Raw genomic sequence first — 27,474 nt, 5'->3', positions numbered from 1 at the left:
ATAGAAAAGTTTTATTCAAACCTTTAACTATTGTGAACACTGTATAAAAATTGATATATTATCTTTTCTTACAATAAAAATTTCAATCAATCTCAATAATTTTCATTCTCGTTTTTTTTAGCTCAGTAAAACATTTATTCCTAATTCTTTCGGTTAATTCTTGGACATATTTATTATTTGGTTCTTTGTAGATGACAAATTCTGCGTTGTCCAGGGCTTCCTTATATTTTCCCAATTTATCCAATGCTTCCGCTTTTCGGGTGTGAGCTTTAATGTTGTCTTTTTCGAATGATAATACCTTATCGCAATCTTCCACAGCTTCTTTATATCTAATAAACAAAATCATACAGATTAGTAAATTGTAAATCATTTTCATTGTTAAAAAATGTTAATTTTTCTTCAAGGTTCATTGTTAACCCAATCTATTGTCATGGGTGACTAACGTCTGCTAAGGATGTGATTTTCAACCGCGTCGATTATCATTGCGCCGAGCTTTTGACATCCTCTTACATGTCTTCTTCGGGGCTTCCAAGGTCTCATTCTCCCGGGCCCATATATACCACTACACTGATCACTAAGTAATGCATTACTAGACCTGGAAATAAAGGACGGTTCATTAATACCGTCGATTGTGACGTGGATTCGGTGGAGGTTGGCTAGGGGGTTGGCGTGGGGATTTGCGCGGGAGTTGGCGCGAACATTTTTGACAGTAGATTTATGATTGACAGGTGGAGCAGACTGTCAGAAACGTCAGAAACTGTCAGAAACGTTCGCGCCAACCCACGCGCCATTCCCCGCGCCGATCCCACGCTAACCACCACACCAACCTTCACCCAAACCATGTCACCATCGACGGTATAGATGAACGGTAATGGTATTCCCAGTACCAGTAATGCATTGGTTAGTGATCAGTATAGTACTGTCTGGGGGCTCGGGAGACTGAGTCCTCGGAAGCTCTGAAGAAGACATCGAAGAGGATATCAAAAGCTCGGCGCAATGATAATCGACCCGGTTCAACCAGGAAGACTGTTGAGTTTAATATTAATTCCTGTAATAGTATAAATCTTAGTTCTAGATTTAATTGTACTATCCGCGGAAACCTTTCGGAACATAATATATATATATATATATATATATATATATATATATATATATATATATATATATATATATATATATATATATATATATATATATATATATATACAGTGTAGGTAAAAGTTTATGGTCGGTATGGTAAAATTTAACAGGATATCTAACACATATATAAAATCATATTTTCAGCGAATAGACAAAGATAAAAATCATATTTCCCCTTGGTCTCCCGTCCATATTTATTATTGACGCCCATTGCCCATTAGTAAGACGATTAGTTCCGATCAGAGATATTTTACATATCTCAGGTTCCGATCCTAATATACCCATGAAACTAGAGGTGGGTCGTTGACATTTTTATCGGAACCGTTTTTCGTAAACTGTAACTAGTTGATTGTTTACCAGTAGTTTCAAATAAGCGAGTACACAAACAAACATATTGGCTAGTATATTGAAAGAAACTAACGGAGGATATATTTATTAAACTTGAAAAATAAATTAAACAATACAAATAGTACTTACATTTACATTACACATTATTAAATCGCGAATCGTATAAAATGACATTTAAAAACATAAGTTTTTCCACTTTTCTTGTTAACCGTGTTCTTCTTTTATTTAAAATTAAACCAGGTTTTGAACATGTGTTCACAACAGATTTTGTTACAATACTACAATATTTTATGAATATAGTGGTTAAGTTAGGATATACATGGCGATGGTTTTTCTACCACTGTAATGGACAGTTCCAATCTCCATTCGAAATTTTTTATGGGTAACATCATCAGATAAATACATGTCGACTTCTTTTATATCTCTCGATACAGGTGTATGTTTAGATGAGTCATGTCCAATTAATTCATCAAAAATACACCGTGGACTTAAGTCATCTTTATCAGTTTCTTTGTCTTGTACTGGTTGATTTTCACTAGTACAATCTTCTTTTTCTTTTTTTATAGAAGTAACCAGCTTCTTAACTCTTTCTTTTGTTTTTTATAACTAGGTATTCTGATTAATGAATGAGTTTCGATTTACAATTGATCTGCATTTTCGATTTCAAATCTTTATTGATAGTTCGATAGTATAAGAATAATATTTTATTTTCAAAAATGCACATTTGTAAAAGATTCAGCTTTTATGGTCCACTTTCTAAATATTGCAACGATTGAAACTTCTCCTGACGCATTTCTGTCCGTTTCGACTACTTCTACTACAAGTACTGACATACTGCCACCGCCACCCAAGCTCAAAAGGTGATAGATACTTTCATTAATAAAAATATTAGTTTAGAACAAAAGAAACAAATAGATATGGATTTACTAAACCTATGCAAAGACTCGTTTCATCCGTTTTCCATAGTTCCATTGTTCATTACGTCAGGTTCATTACTTCAGGAATGTTATATCAAAACTAAGCAAATTATTAGATCACAAGTTGTTAAAGAAGTAGAAAATATCTGTATTACTACTGACCTCTGGACATACGGAGTAACTGAGAGTTACATCGCATTAACAGGACAATATTTAACCGAAAATTTAGTATTTAAAACGGTTTTATTAGGCAGCTGCCATTTTTCTGGAAACCATAATTCAGAAAACATCGCTTTTGAAATTAGTGAAATTATATCAATTGGGTCTAAAACGAAAAGTAAATTTTGCAGTACCTGATAATACCTCAAATATGGTCAAAGCTATTAAAGATGTTTTGGAATGAAAACATTTAAATTGTTTTGCTCATACGTTAAATTTATTGGTGAAGGACGCACTTAAATGCTGTCGTGTACAAATAGATAAAATAAAGTCTTTTTTTCGACAATTCGGCCAAAAACACATTTCAAAAAAAGTAACTTATCTTTAGAAAGGCTTTTAAAGTATCAATTACAACATACCAAAGTTCCCAAACGGCCAATCCAAGACGTGGAAACTAGGTAGAACTTCACCTATTACATGTTAAAAAGAATGATCGAGTTAGAAGAGGCAATCCGTTCCACATTGGTATTAGTTAATACAAACTTAGACTTAGACCAAATCTAAATAATGAAGACTGGATTATTTGTTCTCAACTTTCCCAAATTTTACGGCCTTTTAAAGAAATAACAAGTACAATTAGTGGCCAAAAATACTTGAAGGGTAGTTCAGTGATTGTTATGGTACGCTGCCTGCAAGAATCTTGCAATAAAATTTTAGCAAACGGCAACCTTACATCCATAGTATCCGACGTAGTACAATTACTAATATCGGGTTTAGCAAAAAGATTTAGAGGGATAGAACAGATACCCGAGTCGATAGCCGTAGAGAACGGTTTGTTTTGATATTGCTGTCGGTGCGAGTTTGATAGTGATCGCTATTGTGTTATTTTGTGAATTTGTTTAGTGCAAATTAGGCCCATAATTTGGTATTCCAAAAAATCTAAGTATGAAAGAAGATGCTATTGGAGGTCATAGACCGCCCGATGAATTACATTCCGTAAACACGTCTGAAAAAACTAATATTGATGATAACAGGTCTGTAAATACTTTAATTGATTTTGAAAACCGGTATAAACCCAGCGATAAGGCCCCATTCTTTGTATATATTGAACACAAAAATAAAAATATCGGTAGGTTATTTCCAATGAAGGTAGGACATTTTTTATTAAATGATTCGTCCATTAAAAATGATGTACTTGATATAAAAACAGTTGGCATTAATAGGGTAAAAGTCATTTTTAAAACTTATTCTATAGCAAATAAAATAATTAATCATGATTTAATAAATAAAAATGATCTTATAGCTTATATTCCAAAATTTTATATACATAGAAAGGGCATAGTCCGTATGGTTGATACTTTCTTTTCGGAGAATTATTTAAAGGATGCGATAATATCCGAGAGACAAGTGGTAAATGTTCAAAGGATGCAACGAAAAGTAACGAACAACGATGGCACAACTCAATTAGTACCAAGACAAATGATAATTGTAGAATTTTTGGGAAACGAGGTTCCACAAAACATAATAATTAATTTATGCAACTTTTCAGTAGATCCATACATACACCCGGTAGTGCAATGCTATAAATGTCTCAGATATGGTCACTCCTTAAAACAATGTAAATCTAAGGACAGTAGATGTAAAAAATGTACAGACACCACCCATACTGTAGAAACTTGTAATGAAAATAATCATTGCATATATTGTAAAACCAACGATCACACCTCGTTGTCTAGAAAATGTCCAATATACGAAAAACAGAAGAAAATCAAAGCAATAATGGCATCAGAAAATATAACATTCAGAGAAGCAGAACAATTACATAACAATCCAAGTTACGCAAAAATAATAACTAATAATAGATTTTCTATTCTAAATAACACTTCCAATTTTCCCAGTTTACCTACCTCGTCTAACAATGTCCCTAATTTCACATTAAATAAACCGGTAAGGAAAACTATTCATATTTCTACAAATAATAAACGTAAAGCAACTTCTCCACCAATTTTACCCCATACCTCTGCGTCAACTTCTATCAAAAGACCTACCCCTAAATCTAATCCTATAATACCCAATCCCTACAGGGACGAATTTATTGACTATAAAGAGAAACTTATATTACTTGTCACATCTCATATTAATCAACTTATGTATACCAATAATCAATCTCAACCTATATGCAATTTAAAAAATGAATTAAGAAAACTTATTTCTAATAATTTAGAAGAAACAGGTAATAACAGAGAAACGGATAATTTAGCGACGAGTGACAATGAAAGCATTCACTCGTATTATTAATTTCCAAATGCACAGTCAACTTACTCAATCTTCCTTAAATATTTTACAATGGAATTGTAGATCGTTAGTAAGTAATAGGGATAGTCTCATAAATTATATTAATAATTCTCATGTAGATATTATAATTTTATCCGAAACTTGGTTGAAAAACCAAATAGACTTTAAATTAAAAGGGTATAATTTTGTTTCAAAATGCCGTGAAAGTGGCTATGGCGGTGTAGGCATTTTCATACTAAAGGGCATTGATTATCAAATAATTAACATTAACTATAATTTTAATACCGGAATAGAAGTGTGTGCAGTCTTACTTAACAAAATTAATATATCTTTTGTGTCTATATATAAACCATCTGACATCAGAGTAGAAAAGACTGATTGGATACATTTATTTGAACAATTCGATTATAATAAAACAGTTTTTTGTGGTGATTTTAATGCCCACCATTACATGTGGGGTCCGATCCCGGATGACCGTAATGGTAGAATATTAGTCGAAAGCATGGATTTTTTCGAATTAGTTTCTCTAAACGACGGATCACCTACTAGAATCGCCGCGAGTGGCAATCATTCTGCCGTTGATTTGACTATCACCTCAGCCTCATTAACAAATCGTATAAACTGGTCAGTATATCCCGACACATTGGGATCCGATCATTTTCCTATTAAAATAGAGCTTAAAATTAATCCTACTTCTTTCCTAATTAATCCATCAACAAAATGGAACGATTGCCGCGCTGACTGGAAGCTATTTCAGACAGATTTAGACAAACAATTATCCACAATTTTATCATCTAATAATCTTTCTAACGATGAGAAGACAGCCCTACTCTTTCAGACTATCTCTCTAGCTGCTTCCAAATCTATGCCCATAAAAAAACCTTTTACTCCCTCAATTCCAAGGCCTTATTGGTGGGATGAGGAATGTACATTCATAATAAAAAAACGATCAGAAGCATTGAAAGCGTATCGAACCCAAAGTAACTATAATAATTACATAAACTATAAAAATATAGCAGCCCAAACCAAACGATTATTTAAAACAAAGAAAAAAAGTAGTTGGATAAATTTTTTAAATAGTCTAAACAAAAGCACACCTCTTTCAAAAATATGGTCAACCGTCAGATCAATTTCCAATAACTATCAGTACAACAAAAAACCTCAACTTTCTGAAAATCTCATTAAACAGATGTTAGACCAACTTGCACCTTCATCTGCCTCTGGTAATGTTGGTAGGATTAAAGAATTTTTTCGTTTTAATACTAGTGTAGATTCCATGTCAAAACCTTTTACTCCTTCAGAACTTGATTTCGCACTAAAAAAAAGCAGAAATACAGCCCCCGGTTTGGACGGTTTTACTTATAAGATATTGGACAAATTGCCGTCAAATGCCAAAGATGTTCTCTTACAAATCTTTAATAGTTGGTGGTTGAAACAAGAATATTGCGATACTTTAAAAAATATTATCATATGCCCTTTACTCAAATTTAACTTAAACCCAGAACTTCCATCATCTTATAGACCCATTTCTCTATTATCATGTGTGACAAAATCCTTTGAAAGGCTTATAAAATTTAGATTAGAACATTTTATTGAAAGTAGTTCAGTTTTTCCCTACTCACAGTATGGATTTCGTAGAGGTCGAGGTACCATTGATGCTCTCATACATTTAGTTACGGATATTCAACTCTGTTTTTCAAAAAACGAATTTATGCTATGTTTGTTTCTAGATTTAAAGGGTGCATATGACGTGGTTGATTTGGATATATTATATTCAAAAATGGTGGGGTGTGGTATTGATAAAAGATTATCTGTAAATATAATAAATTTGTATGTGAATAGAAAAATATACTTACGGGACCATAGAAATGTATTACACGGTCCAAGAATATTATATAACGGTCTCCCACAAGGCTCAATTCTAAGTCCTTTATTATTTAATGTTTATACTGCAGATCTGCATGGTTTGATGGATGAAAAATGCAAAATAATTCAATATGCAGACGATATATGTTTATATACCAGCCATAAATCCTATGAAGATTGTATGTTGAATCTAAAACTTAGCTTTAGTAACTTAGATAAGTGGGTGAAACAAATGGGTTTTAGTATATCACAAGAAAAATCTTCGATTGTATGTTTCACTAGACGTAGACAAAAAGTCACAGGCAAATGCCAGATAGGTGATTATAATTTCCCCTTAGCAGAAGAGTATAAGTATCTAGGCATGATCCTAGATAAAAAACTCTTGTGGTCCAGCCATATAAAGTACGTAAAACAAAAGTGCGAGCGTGGAATTAACCTTCTGCGTTTCGTTTCTAAAAAAAGATGGGGTGCAGATCAAAATATCTCTTTAATGTTTTATAGATCCTACATACGATCCATTCTGGATTACGGCTGTGTTCTTTACGGTTCAACATGCAAAACAAATCTATTAACTCTTGACAGAATACAATTTAAATCAATAAAAATTTGTCTAGGAGCTATGATGTCTTCACCAAACCAAGCAGTTCTAGCAGAAGCCCAGGAACCACCTTTACACATACGTAGGCAAATGTTAGCCAACAAACGTCTAATAACATACAGATCGTTTAATACAACTATGGTTCACAAAATAGGTTTACTTTTGACAGAAAATTTAACAAATTCTTATTGGAGAATAAAAAATTCTCCTCCTCTTGCAGAATCTTTTATCGATACGAATTCATTTCAATCTTATATATTACAGCTCCCAAAATTTCCTTTTTACATACAAGACTTTGAAGTTCTGATAGACAAACCAACCATTATAATGCCCTCTTATTCAGATTTGCCAATTTTAACTAATATTATATTCAAATCCATACTAAGCAAATTAGGGGAAGATTTAACAATAATTTATACAGATGGTTCAAAAACTGTTGAAAGTACTGGTTTCGCTTTTTTTGTTTCAAACAGCAATTATGTTGAGAAATATCGAATTCCTGAATGTTGTTCTATTTTTACAGCCGAGGCTGCTGCTATACAGAAAGCACTAACTTGGTGTGTCACTAATTATTGTGAGAACATCGTAATAGTATCAGATTCTCAGGCAGTATTACAAGCTATTCGTAGCCATCCATTGGATAGTTTTCAAAACTCCATTATACTTGATATCAAAAAATTATTACATGATCTAAAATTCACAAAAAAAAACAGTTACTATACTCTGGGTTAAAGGACATAATGGAGTAATTGGAAACGAATTAGTGGATGGTGTGGCAAAAAATACATCTGAGATATCAGAAATTACAAATTTTTACTACTTTAAAGATCTTTTTTCTATTATCAGGAGTATTGGCAGGGAAAGATGGATGTCAAAATATAAAGAGGTTCAGAAGTCTTCAAGAAACCATTACTTTTCGATTCATCCATGCTTACCAAAAAATATTCCCCATTTTAATTTTAACTATAATAAAGTACATTCTTCGTTAATAACCCGGTTAAAACTTAACCATGGCCTCTTTCCAGAGCATCTGCATAGGATTGGAATCTATGAAACCCCTTTCTGTCCTTGTGATGGTAAATCTGTCGGAGATTTGAACCACTTATTTTTCGATTGTCCTAATCATAGGGAACAGACTCGAAGCCTGTATCTAGATTTAATTGATCTCAATATTAGCCTACCAGTTAACATCAGCAATCTGTTATCTTATTCTGACAAATCTATATATAATATTCTAATCAAGTTTATAAACGATTCTAAAATAAAAATTTAAACATCCTTATAACAATTTTCTGTGGCAAAAAGATTTTTTGTCTAATGCCATCTCTCTCTCTCTCACACACACACACACACACACACACAGGGATAGAACAGAGTGGCACATTGTCATTATGTACATTTATGGATTCACGATTTAAAGTGCAGGGATTTTCTGATAAAAATGCAGGTAAAAAAACAAAAGAAACAGTTAAGAAGCTGGTTACTTCTATAAAAAAAAGAAGATTGTACTATTGAAAATCAACCAGTACAAGAAAAGGAAACCGATAAAGATGACTTAAGTCCATGGTGTATTTTTGATAAATTAATTGGACATGACTCATCTAAACGTACACCTGTATCGAGAGTCCATTACAATGGTGGAAAAACCATCGCCATGTATATCCTAACTTAACCACTATATTCATAAAGTATTGTAAATGTGAACACGTTCAAAATCTGGTTTAATTTTAAATAAAAGAAGAACACGATTAACAAGAAGTAAAGTAGAAAAACTTATGTTTTTAAATGTCAATTTAGACGATTCGTGATATAATAATAACGTGTAATGTAAATGTAAGTACGATTTACTATTTGTTTTGTTTAGTTTATTTTTCAAGTTATAATAAATATATCCTTCATTAGTTTCTTTCACTCCAATAAATATACACATAAACGATAATAGCCATTATGTTTGTTTATGTAGGTACTCTCTTACTTGAAACTACTGTTAAACAATCATAGTTATTGTTTACAAAAATCGGTTTAGTTGCGTTAAGAGCGTAGGCCCAAAATTTTGGGCCAATGCTTTTTAAATGCATTTATTTTTTTCGAATCCCGACAAAACTAACAAATATTTTTGAAAAATTTAAACGCAGAATGAAAGATTACATTATTACCGAGGGTCGAAAGTCCCTTAGAATAAACAAAAAGTTTTTTTGAATGAGATATTTGAAATTCAAAATCACACTAAATTTTATCTTTTTTTCACCCCTGTAACTTATTAAAATAAACATTATAGAAGTTTTCAGACTTTCATTTCAGAGACAAATTTTTCAAAAATATTTATTAGTTTTCTCATGATTCGGAAAAAAAGAATGCATTTAAAAAGCATTGGCCCGAAACTTTGCGCCTACGCTTTTAACGATAAAAACGTCAACGACCCACCTCTACTCGTTCGTTACCTGTGTCCCTACTTTGATTCGGTGCTTTGACCACGCGACATGAGACGTTGCCAAATAATTTTATATGAAGTTTTTTTATTGTGGCGTTATATGCAGTTTAATATTTTTATTGGAAATAAGGCATAAGATTATTTTGATGTTTAGATTTTTAATTCGGAAATCGTACTTAAAATACGAATCATTAATAAATTTTATTTATATAAAACGATTTCCGAAGTGGAAATCAAAATGTTATACTACACTTATTGTAAAGTAAAATTGTGGCACATTCCCAATAAAAAACAGTGAGCTGCCATTTAAATCCATTTCGCCCAAATTTGATTATCTTAGAACATTGTTCAACTGCTAAAAAGACAACAGGTCAAATAAAACATAAGTTTGGCAACGTTGAACTTCCCTTTTTTTATTATATCATGCATGTTCGGCGATTTAAAGGGCGGACCTAATATACCTCTCTCTTTTTAAACAGGTGTTTCTCACTCCATCTTACGTAAGGTCCATACCGACCATAAACTTTTACCTATGCTGTATATATATATATATATATATATATATATATATATATATATATATATATATATATAGAGAGAGATTTTTACATGTTATTTTTGAATCATATACTATTTATAAAAAAAAAATTTAAACATTATCTTTTTTGCTTACCTTTTCAATCTTAAATAAGTCACTGCTCTATTATTTAAATTTTCTGGTGTAACTTTACTTTCTATACTTCTTGTATAAAACTCCAACGCCTCTTCATAACCACCTACTTTAAAGCATTCGTTGCCCTTTTCTCTTTCCCTTTCCGAAAAAAATACTGCCTCGGCTTCCGTACAAAATTTGTTAAACACAACACACTTTTTTGTTTTTTGCTTTTTTTGTGTTTCTTCATTTACCAACGCTTCTTGTTTTTTTCTCTCTTCTTCGAGATCCATTTTTAAGATCTCGGTATCAGGATCGTATTTGTCCCATGATTTATAATCTAAAAAGGATTATTTTTTTAGAGCAACTGATCATGAATTGTTAACTCACTATTTAAAGAATATGTGTATAAAAAATATAGTTTATTGTATCTAGGAAACGTATGAAAAAGAGAAGAAGCAAAAGACGACCAATTTTATAAATAAACTACAATTTATTATCCTTAAAGATCATTGAAAGAAGATGATCCTTTATTCACTACTCACCGGTAGAAGCAATACGTTTCACATTTGATGGTTGCTTTTCGGAGAATTCTTTAATACACTTTCTTACATTTATGTCGTGATCTACAGACTTCAGTTTTCTTTTTTCTAGTTCTCTATCCGACTTATCAGCGGTGAGCAAAAACTTTTCCAAATCTTTAGAAATTTCATCAAGGTCATCTTTAGTAAGATCTCTTTTTTCTAACACACGACAAGGCTAAAAAGGGATGAGATCATCATTTTTATAATTTGAGAGATGATAGGATAAGTTTCCCATATATATCCTTTCTATAATGTTTCTGTAGCAAAAAACAGATTTCAAAATACAACATTAAAAAAGTTTATAGCTGTTGTATAATTTAAAAAGAGAATAACTCAATATTAAGCACACACCACATAAGAGAACAAGATAATTATAATATGTGAGTAATATCTAACACGTATATATATATATATATATATATATATATATATATATATATATATATATATATATATATATATATGCTTATTGTGGTTCCGGGTTTGACTCCTCGTTGAATAATTTTGGTTTTGATAGAAACCATTATTTTGACGACGTTTCGGCAAGGTCGCACTTGCCATTATTAAGTCAGGTAGTAGCGCTTCTCGCTGGTGCTTAAAAAACAAATTTTGTACAAAATTTTCAAATAAAATGATATCACCTGATAGCAGGAATGTTGTACATTACTGGTGAACTTTCTTGGAGTCAGGAAACAGCTAAATCTTAAGTCTCTGGAACAACTTTGTTCATCTACACTGGTTTGAAGTTTTTCGAAACACTTTTTATACTTTTTTTTTACTGAAATGTTAGGTCCATATGTACAAATATGTTTAAATGGAGGATGAATGTTAAGAGTAAGTATTGCGATATATTTTCATATTGAATTTACAAAATTTTCCATATTTTGTCAATTTTATGAAAGCAGCTTTAAAGAAAGCGTGTACATCCTTATATTCCTTATACGTTTCACAAAGGATTCTCATCTATTCCTTCAAAATTTTATTTCTTTGAAATTTTAAATGGACCAATCAGAAAATAGTAACACTTTTGACATTTAGAATAATCTACTATTGATATAAAATTTCGAAATATATGCCTAAATTGTGTTTTAATGTTATTATTTGAGTTAAATTGAATATTGGAATTATATTTAATATATTCTCTATATTAATTTTCTATATTTCTTAATTTTTGATGATGCTTTCTTTAAAATTTTATAGACATTTAAAGTTCATCATGTCACCAAAATTTATAGTTTTTGTTCTTACGTTTACAAATTAAAATTCAGATATTTAAACAATTAGTATAAATCACTCTGAACGTGAAAATAAATCTTTTCTGTCTTAGGAAGCAACTTTAACATGGCTTCGTATAGACGGAAACAGCGACATCTGATATTAAAATCAGTAAACTAATTTTCGAAACCAAATTCAGAATTTTGCTTTATTCTGTGCCTTCTAAGAGCGACTGTGAAAGCCGTTCTGAAGAGGCCTATTAGGCCGAAATACGTATAAGCGGATGCACAGGAGCCCTGTACGTGAAATCAAATCTTAACTGTCTTTTCCTTTTTATTCCGATATACTCTGTACGAGTATTAGAAACCAATTCGCTAAGAATTTTGCTTAGTTGAGGAGATATGTTGTGGAATGCAATTTTTAGATTCCCCATGTCTCTAATAACATCTTTATCAACGTCTGTTTTGCCTTGCAATACTTAGAAGGCACAGATTAAAGCAAAATTCTGAATTTGGTTTCGAAAATTAGTTCACGGATTTTAATATCAGATGTCGCTATTTGCGTCTATACGAAGCCATGTTAAAGTTGCTTCCTAAGACAGAAAATATTTATTTTCACGTTCAGAGCGACTGTGAAAGCCGTTCTGAAAAGGCCTATTAGGCCGAAATACGTATAAGCGGATGCACAGGCGCCCTGTAAGTGAAATCAAATCTTAACTGTCTTTTTCTTTTTATTTTTATAAGTTCAAACTTATATATTATATGTACTTTTAATATTAACCCAAAATTATGATTTTAACAAATCATTTGATGATGCTTTCTTAAATTTTAGCTAATTAATTCTAATTTGAATCTACCTTTTGTTTTGTATTATAAGATTGAAGTTTGGTGTAACATAATTTCATATATTTACAAACTAAATTCAAAAATATAGAATGTATCCTGCCAATAAAAATGTCTCTCCAAACTACATCGAGAAACTTTGAATGTTTGAACAATCATCTTTCAAAGATATAACTCTTATGCATTAAATTGAAAAGAAATTTCTTGGTATTGCTCAAATTTTAAATAAAGATGTGTCTAGTAAACAAATTTACAAGTTCTAATATTGTTCTAATATGTATATGTATATATATATATATATATATATATATATATATATATATATATATATATATATATATATATATATATATATATATATATATATATATGTATAGTCAGGAGTCAGGCCATGGAGCTGGGGTATCTACATTGTATAAATGACGTGTACCCTATCCTCCATGCTATGGCATGCTGGACGAGCCATACAGTCTGTAGTCAACACCCCGAGGTGTGAGCGGGAATACAAATTGTATCAATACTCATACGCTTATGAAACGCACCTGGCGGATCATAAGGGCCTTCACATTTTACTCTGTTTCAACTTGTCTTGAGTAAAATGTCTTTAATCTTTCCTATCAGCCTCTCTTGGCTAACTCTTGTTTTTTTCCGACCCCGAATGGCTATTAGGTTTCTGAGGGCAGACGAGTCACTACATTTACTCCTACTACATACTCTTCACAAATCCTGGTCCTCCAAGTCTGGGGGTTTGAACGATGGGCCAGCACCCCTTCTTCTAGAAAAAAGGTATTTGCTAAAAATTTCGATCAAGAGCCTCGGAATAAGGACGGAAACAAAAGACGACGACTGCTACGAAAAAGGACTATGAGATCGGCCACATGGAATGTACAAGGTCTAAGAACCAAGGAAACTGAAGTTTTTCAAGAATTAAAACTACAACAAATAGACATATGCGTTCTTACAGAAACAAAAAAGAAAGGAAAGGGAAATGAAATCAAGAACGACTATATTCATTTATATAGTGGAGTTGAAAAATCATTAAGACCAAAAAGAGGTGTATCTATAGCCGTGCATACAAAACTCAAAAACAATATCAAGAGTTGGGAAGAGATAGACGAGCAGATCATTATGATGGATCTTGAGAAACATGGGAAGACGATAGTTATAATAGGAGTATATGCTCCTAGTGACGATTCTGATACAAAAGTTAAGGAGGAATTCTATCACAAATTGCTTGACGTGTTGACCCATGTAAACCGATCCAAAGAAATATGCCTATTAGGAGATTTCAATGCTCGGGTAGGCAAAAAGTTACAAGACAATGTGGTAGGAAGATATGGTGAAGACAAAATAAACAACAACGGAGAGCGACTTATTGATCTTTGTAAAACATTACAGCTTAAAATAATGAATGGATTTTATCAGCACAAAGATATACATAAATTTACCTGGGAACAACCAAAAAAAAGATAAAATCTATAATCGACTATCTCATCCAACCAGAAAACAAAAAGCTCCAAACAAATGACGTAAGGGTGTATCGTGGTGCCGAATGCGGATCTGACCACTATATGGTGGTCGTAAAAATAACCATACACTACAGGAAAGTAAACAAGAACAAAATTGAACAGGAGAAGGTAGCAGCTTCCACAAAGATAAGATATAATATTGATAGCCTCAAACAAGAATCAGTACAATTCCTCTACAAACTTAGACTAGCCTCAAAACTAACTCACTTAACTCGAAGAGAAACAGCCGAAAAAGAATATCAAGATATAAAAAATTGCATTCATCAGGCGGCCAAAGAGGCATTGGGGTACGAAGAAGCTGACAAAAGAAAAAATCCTGAGTAGTGGAACGAAGAAGTAGGAAAATTAATTAAAGACAAAAAAAAAGCTTATCAAACATGGCTATCCACGAAAGACTCAGAAGACCGCAGAATTTACAGCAGACTTAACAGGGAAGCAAAGAAGGAAGTCACTAAAAGAAAAAACGAAATGTGGGAAGAGAAATGCGAAGAGATGGACCGATGCTTAGGAGGAACCAAAGTGACACAAGCTTGGAAATTCATAAAAAGTATTAGAAAAGAAAGAAAAGATGAGGGAAATATAAACCTGATTCAAAATAAAAAGTGGGATACCTATTACGAAACGCTATTAACAGAAAGTAGGCACGAATTTATGGAAAGACCTGACCATATCTCAATGACAGAAAACTCAGAGGTGCATAAGATAAACAAAGAAGAACTGAAAAAATAATTGAAGCAAATGAAAAATGGAAAAACACCCGGGCCTGGAGACATTCCCATCGAGTTGGTGAAACATAGACCGGATGCTCTTTTGGAAAGCTTAGTGAATATTTTTAATAAATGCTTAATTGAAGGCCAAACGATTGGAATTTGGCCCAGATTAGCCCCATTTATAAAAAGGGGGACAGAAAAGAATGCGGAAATTATAGAGGCATTAGCGTAACTAGCTCGCTGGGAAGGTTATATGGTCGTATATTGAAAAGAAGAATAGAAGAGGAGTATAAAGAAATTGAAGAACAAAGCGGCTTCAGAGCAGGAAGATCGTGCGTGGACAACACATTTACCCTTCAACAAGTAATTGAAAGACGAACAGCTCGAAACCTCCCTACGCATCTGGTATTTATAGATCTGGAGAAGGCTTATGATACAGTTCCTTTAAAACTATTATTTAGTGTCTTGACGAAAACGGACCTTAGTAAAACATATCTAAAAGCAATACTGAACATCTATAAATGTCCTCAAAGCACTGTAAAAACAGGAAATACTTTCTCAAGGGTATTTACAGTAACGAAAGGCTTGAGACAAGGATGTTGTCTTTCCCCCACCCTATTCAAAATATATATCCAAGAAGCACTGCACCAGTGGAGACAAAAATGTGTGGGAATGGGGTTGAAGCTTAACAACCATTATCTGACAACGCTGTTTTTTGCAGATGATCAAGTACTAATTGCAAGCTGTGAAGAAGATGCAGATTATATGCTTAGAAAGCTCAAAGATGAATACGAAAAATGGGGGATGAGTATGAATATGTCTAAAACAGAATATATGCGAATAGGCAGTGAAGACGAAGACCCGGATTTGGAAATTAGACAAATGAAAAGGTGCTACGAATACAAATATTTGGGAAGTATTATCTGCAGTAAAGAAACAACGGAACGAGATATAGACTACAGAGTGCAACAAGGCAGGAAGAGTGTTCAAATTCTGAATTCGATACTTTGGTCCAACAAAGCTACCATGAGAACTAAAATGACTATCTACAAAGTAATTGTAGAGCCCATTCTTACATATGGAGCAGAATGTTGGCAAATGACAGTAAAAGGAAAGAAAGAAGTTGACACGGTTGAAATGGACTACCTGAGAAGAGCTTGCCGTATATCAAGATTAGAACGTATACCTAATTCTGAAATTAGAAGAAAAACAGATAGAGTACATACAACTTCTGAAAGAATAGAAACTAGACAGTTAATATGGTATGGACACGTACAGAGGATAGACGACAACATATGGCCAAAAAGGGCTATGGAATACAATCCAAGTAATAGAAGGAAACGAGGAAGACCAGCCAAGTCTTGGATACAAGGTCTTATGGAAACCATGAAAGACAGACCCATTGATGAAGACACCTGGAGAGATAGAAAAAGATGTATATATCTTAATATATATAAATCTCGTGTCACAATGTTTGTCTTCAATGGACTCCTAAACCAATTAACCGATTATAATAAAATTCGCACACCATGTGCAGTTCGATCCAACTTGAGAGATAGGATAGTTTAAATCTTAAATTATAGTCGCAATTTTAATTTATTGCTAATTATTTGTCTGTTATTATTTGACAGTCACAATTATCTGTTAACTCCAAATGATTCTAACAGATGTCGATACCTTTCGACTGGGTTTAGTAAGTAATCAATAGATAGCGCTGCTATGGTAAATCTACGAACGTGTCATATAAGATACATTTTAATAGCATAATTACCACGTGTTGTTGACGCTATAAAATTAATTAAATTTATTTTGTAGTGAACGAAATACTGTATAATTCAATTATTTCCACTTTTTAAATTTTTGGTGTTAGCATAGCCGGCCACGTGTTACTTAGACTGAAGTGTAAATTGAATTCATATTATAATGAAGATAATACAGTGAAATTAATCCTGTTTTTTACTTATTTGTGCTTCATTGATCAAAACTTTATAATTTAATTTGAATATATGTATGTAAGTATTATCACATAATTATAAAATTTAATTAAAATGTCAATGCAAAAATGATACACAATTTCCTACACTTTTTCAATAGTTGTACAAATATTTTTTTTTATTGTTTTTATTTAACCTCTATTAAAAAATATTTAGCACTTATTATTTCAATGTGCTATGATGTGAGTGAGTTTTTATATGTGAGTTTTTCAGATTTTTTTTCTTATATTTAAACGATTAAATTAGTATTTCAATTCTTATTGAAATTATTATTTAAAATCTATAATTTAAATATGTACATGTCAGTATTATCACATAATTATAAAAGTTAATTAGAATTATTTTCAATTTTTCTTTTCTCATATTTAAACGATTAAATTATTATTTTCAGTCAAATGCCACCGAAAAAATCTAACCTCAAGAACGCGAGCAGCAAAGGGTCACGACGCAAACGTGTTGAAAGAGCTCAGCAATTACCAGAACAAATCGAAACAAGAAATGCAGCTCAAAGAATCAGGACTCATCAGCTGCACGAGAACGAAACATAGCTACAGTACGAGTACTAGATCGACAAAGGCAACGGATCAGCCGCTCATTAACACGTGCATCATTCGTTCGGCTTGCCTTTGAATATGCACCAGCTATTAACTACTCAGCGCATTCAAAAATTGCTATCGGTGGAATGGATAAAGTATGTCAATATTGTCAGGCATTGAAATTTCGGAATGAAGCAGCCGGCATGTGCTGCGCATCAGGAAAAGTTGTGCTGTCACCTCTACCCGCTCCGCTGAAGCCTTTATTATCCCTTCTTACTGGCAATTCAGATGATTCCAAATTATTTTTGCGTAAGATACGAAAATTTAATTCTTGCTTCCAAATGACGTCATTTGGGGCAACTAAAATTTGCGATCGTGCATCCGATGGACGTAATTTTGAAACTACATTCAAAATTCAAGGCCAGGTGTACCATAAAATCGGATCACTGATGCCAATGCCTGATAACAATCCGAAATTTCTTCAAATTTATTTTATGGGCGATTGTGAAGAGCGCGTGACGACTCGGTGCCTGTATAATTTTATTGAACAAGCAGAGGAAAGAGCAATTGTGATATTATTGGAAAATTTTTTAGAAGATCACAATCAACTAATTCAATTGATCAAAAGAGTTTCGCCACGACTGCAAAATGACAATTATCAAATCGTCATAAAAGCCGACAAAGTACCATTAGGTGAACATGCTGGTAGATTCAACGCTCCAACTGTTGATGAGGTTGCTGTTATCATGGTTGGTGATCCAGTTGACAAAAGATCTATAAAAATTACACGGCGAGACAACACTGTCAGTACGATTTCGGATCTACACCGTTCATATGACGCACTACAATATCCATTGATATTTTGGCAAGGACAAGATGAATATCACCTTAATATCAAACAGTATGATCCAAATACCGGTAAATTTGACAATTATCTATTTACTTTCTTACTGTATGTATAGATTTTAATTTCGTATTGCATTTTATTTTTTATTTTTTTAGGTGATTATAGAAATAATAAAGTTAGCTCAATGAAATACTACGCACACCAAATAATGGTTAGGCAACATCAAGACAATTATATCCTTCGATATCGTCAGCTGTTCCATCAATACATTGTTGATATGTATGCTAAGGTCGAAAGCGAACGCTTGCGATTTCTTCGATTCAACCAGGCAAAACTACGATCGGAAGAATATATTCACTTACGAGATGCTGTTGCTGGAAACATCGATGGAAATTTAAATCCCAATGACATCGGTAATGCTTTCTTTACCTTCAAGCTACATCGGCAGTCCACGGAACATGCAGGAATACATACAAGATGCGATGACTTACGTACGTCATTACGGCCGACCGGATTTATTTATTACATTCACATGTAATCCGAATTGGGAAGAGATACAAACTTTACTATTGCCAGGACAACAAGCTATTCATCGTCATGATTTAATTGCACGTGTGTTTAAACAAAAATTGAAATCCTTAATTGATTTTATTGTTAAATATTCAATTTTTGGTATCACACGTTGTTGGCTGTATACGATAGAGTGGCAAAAGCGAGGTTTGCCTCATGCCCACATTTTGGTTTGGCTTAAAGATAGAATCCGTCCTGAAGAAATCGATCAAATAATTTCAGCCGAAATTCCAGACCCATTAATTGATCAAGAATTATTTGATATTGTCACCAAACACATGATCCATGGGCCATGCGGTGCTTTCAACATGACGTCACCGTGCATGGAAAATGGAAAATGTAAAAAAAACTTCCCAAAGCCGCATACGAATGACACAATCACGGATATTGATGGTTATCCAATGTATCGCCGCAGAAGTACTGAGAATGGTGGCCACACATTTACAATGCGACTGCCGAACTTTCCAAATCAAGTTGAGTTTGATAATCAGTGGGTGGTACCATACTCACCACTACTTTCAAAAACTTACAAAGCTCATATCAATGTTGAGCTTTGCAGTTCTGTTAAATCAATTAAGTATATTTGTAAATATGTAAACAAAGGCAGTGATTTGGCCATATTTGAACTACAAAACATAAATAAAAATGACGAAATAGCACGATACCAAATGGGCAGATACATTAGCAGCAATGAAGCTATTTGGCATATTCTCAGCTTTCCCATCCACGAAAGAGATCCTGCTGTCCAACATCTGGCAATACGTCTTGAAAACGGTCAACGTGTATAATTCACTGAAGAAAATGTTCTCCAAAGAGCGTTCGAAGCTCCGAAAACGACTCTAACTGAATTTTTTACATTGTGTCAAAAACCTGATGTTTTTGGCCAATTCGCGAAGATATTGTTGTTTGGTGATGTTCCACGTTATTTCACATGGAACAAATCCAGTAAAAAATGGGAGCCACGGAAACAAGGAAAACCACATCCTTCCATTACAGGCATATTCAAAGCTAAGACATTGGGGAGACTTTACACGGTACATCCAAAGCAACGTGAGTGCTTCTATTTACGTTTGTTATTGGTGAATGTTCCCGGACCAACGTTTTTTGAATTTTTACGAACAGTTAATGGTCGAGTATTCAATACATACCAGGATGCATGTCGTGAACTGCAATTGCTAGAAGACGATAACCATTGGGACTTAACGCTTGCTGATGCTGCGTTGACATCAACACCGAATAAGATTCGTCAGTTGTTTGCAATTATTTTGACGACATGTTATCCCTCGCAAGCACAAACTTTGTGGGAAAAATATAAAAATTGTATGACAGAAGACATCTTGCACCGAATTAGACAAACAAATCAATGCCAAAACATAGATTATACACCAGAGATGTACAATGAAGCATTGGTCTTGATCGAGGATTTATGTGTTCTTATTTCAAATTTACCACTTAATCATTATGGTATGCCATCACCTAATCGTCCAGCCACCGACTTAGTCAATACCGATTTACAACGAGAAAATCAATATGACCATGGAAGTTTAGCAACAATTATCATGAACAGTGAACCATTACTGACAGCAGAACAAAAAATTATTTATGATCGGATTATGCTGGCTGTTGCTGCTGAACAAGGCGGTTTTTTTTCTTGGATGCACCCGGTGGAACCGGTAATACATTTTTAATATCGTTGATTCTTGCCAAAATACGGTCGCAACAAAAAATCGCATTAGCAGTAGCATCGTCAGGCATTGCGGCTACTTTACTGGATGGTGGGCGAACAGCACATTCAACATTCAAGCTGCTATTGGACGTTCGTAATAAACCAGATGCAATGTGTAACATCAAAAAGAATAATGGAATAGCTGCAGTGTTGCGGAAGAGTTCTATAATAATTTGGGATGAGTGCACAATGGCACACAAATATTCACTTGAAGCATTAAACAGAACTATGCAAGATTTAAACAGTAATAATAAACTTTTCGGTGGTGCTATCTTACTTTTGTCTGGTGACTTCCGGCAGACCGTACCGGTTATACCTCGCTCTACTTTCGCGGATGAGATTAATGCATGTTTGAAACAATCATTTTTATGGCGAAGTGTTGAAACACTTCGATTGACCATAAATATGCGAGTACAATTGCAAAATGATCCATCAGCACAAATATTTTCCGAACAACTACTAGATATTGGGAACGGTAAAATAGAACTGCAACCAAATACGCAATGCATTAAACTACCAGACAATTTTTGCACTGTTGTTCAGGATAAAAATGAATTGATTCAGAGTATTTTCCCGGACATACAGAATAATTATTTGAATCATGAATGGCTTAGTCAACGGGCGATTTTGGCAGCCAAAAACGTTGATGTTGACGAAATTAACTTCCAGATACAACAGTTGTTACCAGGTGATCTGATGTTTTTTAAATCAATCGATACTGTTGTTGATGAAAATGAAAGTGTACATTTTCCGATTGAATTTTTAAATTCATTCGATATCCCTGGAATGCCACCACATAATCTTCGATTAAAGATTGGTTCCCCTATTATTCTCCTCCGTAATTTGAATCCACCTCAATTATGTAACGGTACGCGTTTGATCATCAAAAAGATCACCGGAAACATTCTTGAAGCAACCATTCTGGCTGGGAAGTTTAAAGGAAAAGTGGTCCTGCTGCCACGTATTCCGATGATACCATCAGATTCTACCATATCCTTCAAAAGGCTACAGTTTCCAATTCGTTTAGCTTTCGCCATGTCTATAAATAAATCTCAAGGTCAAACAATGTCCATTTGTGGTTTAGATTTGGAAAATCCATGTTTTTCTCATGGGCAACTATATGTTGCGTGTTCACGTGTTGGGAAACCGTCGAATCTATTTGTGTTAGCTAAAGACAGGTTAACCAAAAACACTGTGCACCGATTGGTGTTAAATTAAATTGAAATTGAAAGTATTTATAAAAAATTTAAAAAAATAGATATTAATGTTTAAAAGTTTAAGACTGTCTGCCTTGCCTACCTCATTCATGAGTTTAAGCGTCACATGTTATTTACTGTATTATACTGTAATATACTTATATTTGTTATAAAATTAAATGGAAATAATAAATTTGATAAATTTTTATTTTGTACCTATTGATTTCTGCTTAATATCAAGTGTAAGAACATTTTAATTAATTGTGTTCAACGTACTTTCCGTTCAAATCTCAATCCAGTGAATTTGTATACCAACATCAACATTTTCGTCTTTGTTCGTAAATAATTTCATTGTACTAAAGGGTTATAGTAGTAGAAAGTCAAATAAGGAGATCACCATATTTTTTTACAAATACCATCTGTGTGAAAAAGCATAGTGGACTCCGTGACTGATGTTCTCTTATTGTTCCTCTTAGATTGTTTACTATAATGTAATATAACAAAAACTTTAGCCACAGCAACGCGTGGCCGGGTCAGCTAGTATATATATATATATATATATATATATATATATATATATATATATATATATATATATATATATATATATATGTGTGTATATATACATATATCTTCTCTTGTTTTGTTCCCTTCTATAATTCTGAATTAAATATTTTGTCAGGCCAGTATTTTTTAAGGATTTTTCTCAATGATCTTTTAAAAAATTGAGGCAATCTTTTTGTGATTGTCTTTTCATGTTTCTGTGCCATACAGGAAAATACTCTTAGCCAAATCTTGAATATTGTAACCTTTGTCGATTCCGATATATTGCACGTATTTTATATATTTTTAAGAAGTTATATAAACAACAATAGAACAATATATACATTATATTGTTGTACTTTTGTTATTCTTTTGTGTAGATATATTATCTGATATGCCTTTTTCCAATGTTTGATTTCAATTATGAATGCGAATCTCTCTACTTCTTCTATTTCTCTTCCATTTATTTTTATTTTAGTTTACTGCCTGTTGCTTTTTAGAAGTTTTGTCTTTATTTCTGTCTTTATTTTAAAGCCATTGTATCGAAATTTTGCGAAAGTTTGTTTTTTTACATCCTGTTGCTAGGCTCAGTTAGGAGACAGATGTCGTCTGTGATTCCAAGTTCTCCAAGTGGTTGTGCCCGCATCCAAATGCCAGATGAATGAAGTAGCCATTTATCTAGTTAGGTATATGAGGAAATCGAAATACACCAAAAAAATAGTCTTAACTTATCTAACAGCAGATGCAATTTTCTTTATAAGGCAGCTGATGGAAAATATTATCTTGAAAAAGCGTGTGACCGATACTTCGAAAGTTACTGGTGAAAATTCAATAAAAAAAGAGTTTTCGGTAAGCATAAAAAACTGTGACAGTTCTATGAGGCAGTAAAACCAATTTTGGAACACGTTTGGGAGAGATTGATAAATGTCACGGAAAAGTAAGATTATCAATGTTAAAAATTTGCAAATTGTCATTTCTTGATGCTTAATATATGCTGATAACCTGGTATTTCTAAGAAATACTAAAAGGGAATTAGAATGACTGAAACAGTGGAGATCAGATGTGGAAGAAAAAGGTTTAAAGCTTGGTAGAACAGAAACAGAGTTTTAGCTAGTAGAATTGTTCATTTAAAGATATAGCTATTAATACAAATAAAATAATAATTTATCAGTTAATGTTAATAAACAGTTGAAAAGGACAAGATGGTGGAATAAAGAAGTGAAGACAGAAATAAAAAAGAAGAAAATAGCATGAAAAAAATCATCGAAACGGGATCAGAAGAAGATAAAGAAAAATACTATAGGCAGAGACGATTGGCAAAAAAGACAGTCACACAAGCAAAAGCAAAAACATGGAAAGAATTTAGAGAAGAACTTCAGGAAGAATATATAACAAATAATAGAAACTTTTGGACGACAATACGACACATAAGGCAGGGAAAACGAAAGGAAATAAACGCAATAAGAGATACTTCAAACCAAATACAAATAATTCCAGAACAAATAGCTAGGGTATGGACAGAATATTATGAGAAAAAATTTGATACCGAAGTGATAAAGGAAGACAATATAATCAATGAAGGCGAAGAAAACACAGAGCCAGAGCAAATAAGTAGAGAAGAAGTAATAGAAGGATTATCAAATATAAAAATAGGCACGGCAGGTGGAGATGATGAAATTGAACCGGAAATGGTAAAATACATGGGAGAAGAAGGAATAAACTGGCTATGGAAAATATATAAAGAGGCGTGGGAAAAACAAACAATCCCTAAACACTGGCAGAACAATATCATCGTGCCAATATACAAAAAAGGAGAACATGTAAACTGCGACAACTATAGAGCAATATGTCTGTCATCGGTATGCTTTAAAATATATACGAAAATAATAGAGAAGAGACTGAGACAAGAAGTAGAAATGGTATTGGGAGAAGAACAAACGGCATTTAGACTGGGGCGACAGTATATCATTAGAAACATCATATAGAACATATATATCATTAGAAACCTAATAGAAAGAAGCATAGATACGGGGGAAAAACTAGTATTAGCATTCATAGACCTAAGAGCAGCATTTGACACGATAGAAAGACATATTATAGGGAAATCCTTGAGGAAAATAAACATACCTAATGCATTGATAAAAATTATAGAAAGTACTTACAAAGAGGTAAAAGGAAGGGTACAAATAACAGGGGAAAGATCGGAAGCATTTAATTGGAAGAGAGGTATTAAACAAGGAGATAGTCTCAGCCCTTTGCTATTCATAATAGTAATGAACGAATTGATAAGAAACACTAGAGTCAGAACTAATCAACTACAAACAATAATAGGTTACCGCAGATTACAACCGGTAACAATAGAGTCCATAATGTATGCAGACGACATAGTACTAATAGCAGATTCCGAGAATAAAATGCAGAAACTAATGGATATATGGGTGGAACAAATAGAAGAACTTAAAATGTAGATAAACGAGGAAAAAAGTAAGATAATGATAATCAGCGGCAAAGGAGATAAGGAAGATAATCAAATAAAGATAAAATGTAAATACTCAGAATTGGAAATAGTAACAACTTACGAATACCTGGGAAGTATAATAACTAATGACGGAAAAATAGACTGGGAAATAACAAATAGAGCAAAGAAATCAAACAAGTTATATTATGCGTTAGCACCAATAATGGGAAAAAGAGAACTTGCACGAGAAACAAGAATAAAAATATATAACACAATAGTGATACCGACTGTGCTCTATGCAAGTGAAAATTGGACAATTCTGGAAAAACATAAGAGCAGGATAAACGCAATGGAGATGAGACATCTAAGAAGGATAGTTGGAAAGACAAAATGGGATAGATTAAGCAACGAGACTATTAGGAGAATGGCCAACCAGGAACCGATAATGAACAAAATAGCAAAGAGACAAATGGACTGGTATGGGCATCTGATGAGGATGCAATCCAATAGAATAACAAGAAAAATTTATGAAGCAAAAAACATCGGAAAAAGAAAAAGAGGCAGACCAAGAAAAAAATGGATACAGCAAGTAGTAGAGGCGGGAAAACTTAAACAAAAATCTCTCGAGGAATTGAAAATAATGGCAGGAAACAGAAAAGAATGGAAGAGGTGGGTAAATGGAAATTAAAATAGCTAGCCCAAATCCGACACCCTGATAGGGTAAAAGGAAGGGGAGAAAGAAAGACAGAATTGTCAATTAAAGATATAGCTATTAATACAAATAAAATAATAATTTATCAGTTTACAATGAAACTTAAAGGCGAATTTTATAAAACTACCAGAAGACTATAAGATGTAGCGCACGAACAGTTGGGCCAGCTGAAAAGAAATTACGAATACGAATTCAGTGACAGAAAAGGATAAAATTAAGAATAAGGAGAGGAAGATAAAATTAGAAAGAAAGTGTGACACCAATTAATGCCAACATAAAAGAGTATAGGCTAAGATGATTAGAACAGGTTTAACGCCGAAATGATAAACAGCCAAGATAAACAATCGATGAGTTTTAATTTCCTGGAGGGGATATGAGGGGAACACCAAAGAGAACCTGGTGAGACGCCTAGACCATACATCTGTAAAGGGATAAAAAATATAGACTTATAGGTTGATTGAATGTTATTCAATCAAAGCTTATAGGGAAATGTTATCGTGGAAGCTAACTCCGTATAGGAATAAAGACAAAGAGAATGATGATGATAATTATAAAAATTAGATACGGAATCAAAAAGGGTAGATTTAAGAACGATTCTCGACAAAACCAAAATAATGTAATAATTACATAATAAGTGTGAGGTAGAATCTCAGTTAAAAGATAACTGACTTTAACTATATAACTAGATGAAAATAATTGTAGCTTAATGTTTTTTATTGAATTGTCATCAAATATTGACAGAATTAATTAACTATTATTTGATGTAAATTTTTGTTTAATAGCAGATTGTACACATTGCGGGCCCAGTTTAATATATCATGTTTAATTGCTTCTTTTAAAAAATCAGTGTATGATCACTTAATTGACTTTCTCAGGAAAACAAAAATAAATATTTATCATAAATAGCTTAAAAATTTTTGAGGTACTTAGTCACTAAAATATAATCGATACGTAAAAGTAAGTACTCTTACTCTTAAGTAAGTAGGAATATTACAATACATTTTACATATGACAATACATTGTGTATGTACAGTACATACAGTAGTATGTGATTAGTGTCATTTGTGGCTAATGAACATAGTTCGAAGCCGATTCTCTCCACCCCACACAGACATAATAGCAGATTGTAGTAGAAACAAGTAAACAAGTTAAGTTTTTTCAAATCATGATATCAATTATTAAATACATAAAGTAAACAGTGGTATTCTAGTATAAATAACTTTATATACCTAACACGTTAAAAAAATCTGTATCTTTGTATCTGTATAAAAATTACATCATTACCTCTCTTAAATATTTGCTTCCCGGCTTAACAATTTGCAGACGCTCTTCTGCACATTTTAATAACTCCGGATACCAACCTTCTTCTCCCGAACGCAGAACCTGAACGATCCTTTCTAATTCTCTGCCATCTGTGCACCTTTCAACGTGATCGAATTCGAAATGGGTTATCGGAATGTTGAATTTAGAAAGTAACGATTCTCCTTTTTCAATTCCCGAAAAATTACCTGGTAGTTCGGATAAATTTTCCAAAGCAGACATTTTGGGTTTGTTAAGTAGTATTTACATATTATATAAAACACAGGGATGTCATGTTTGATCGATA

General features: G+C 32.9%; 1 protein-coding gene across 1 annotated transcript; it reads right to left on the bottom strand.

Moving 5' to 3' along the window:
- Spag1 (Spag1 axonemal dynein assembly factor) lies at positions 1-27,474 on the bottom strand. Its single transcript, XM_072540573.1, has 4 exons — positions 27,153-27,474; positions 10,952-11,165; positions 10,428-10,746; positions 1-329 (listed from the first exon to the last, which is right to left on the bottom strand). Exons 1-4 carry the CDS (start codon positions 27,408-27,410, stop codon positions 83-85), a joined length of 1,038 nt encoding a protein of 345 aa, XP_072396674.1. The 5' UTR covers positions 27,411-27,474; the 3' UTR covers positions 1-82.

This window comes from Diabrotica undecimpunctata, chromosome 8, assembly GCF_040954645.1.
Source record: "Diabrotica undecimpunctata isolate CICGRU chromosome 8, icDiaUnde3, whole genome shotgun sequence".
In the NCBI taxonomy this organism is placed as follows: Eukaryota; Metazoa; Arthropoda; class Insecta; order Coleoptera; family Chrysomelidae; genus Diabrotica; species Diabrotica undecimpunctata.
This window is presented reverse-complemented; position numbering and strand designations above follow the sequence as displayed.

Excerpts from the sequence above, each read along its gene's own strand:
- Spag1 (XM_072540573.1), bottom strand. The coding sequence starts at position 27,410 with ATGTCTGCTTTGGAAAATTTATCCGAACTACCAGGTAATTTTTCGGGA. Across the intron at positions 11,166-27,152 it reads GAAGCAAATATTTAAGAGAG|CCTTGTCGTGTGTTAGAAAA; the intron begins GTAATGATGTAA and ends ATCCCTTTTTAG. Across the intron at positions 10,747-10,951 it reads GAAACGTATTGCTTCTACCG|ATTATAAATCATGGGACAAA; the intron begins GTGAGTAGTGAA and ends AATCCTTTTTAG.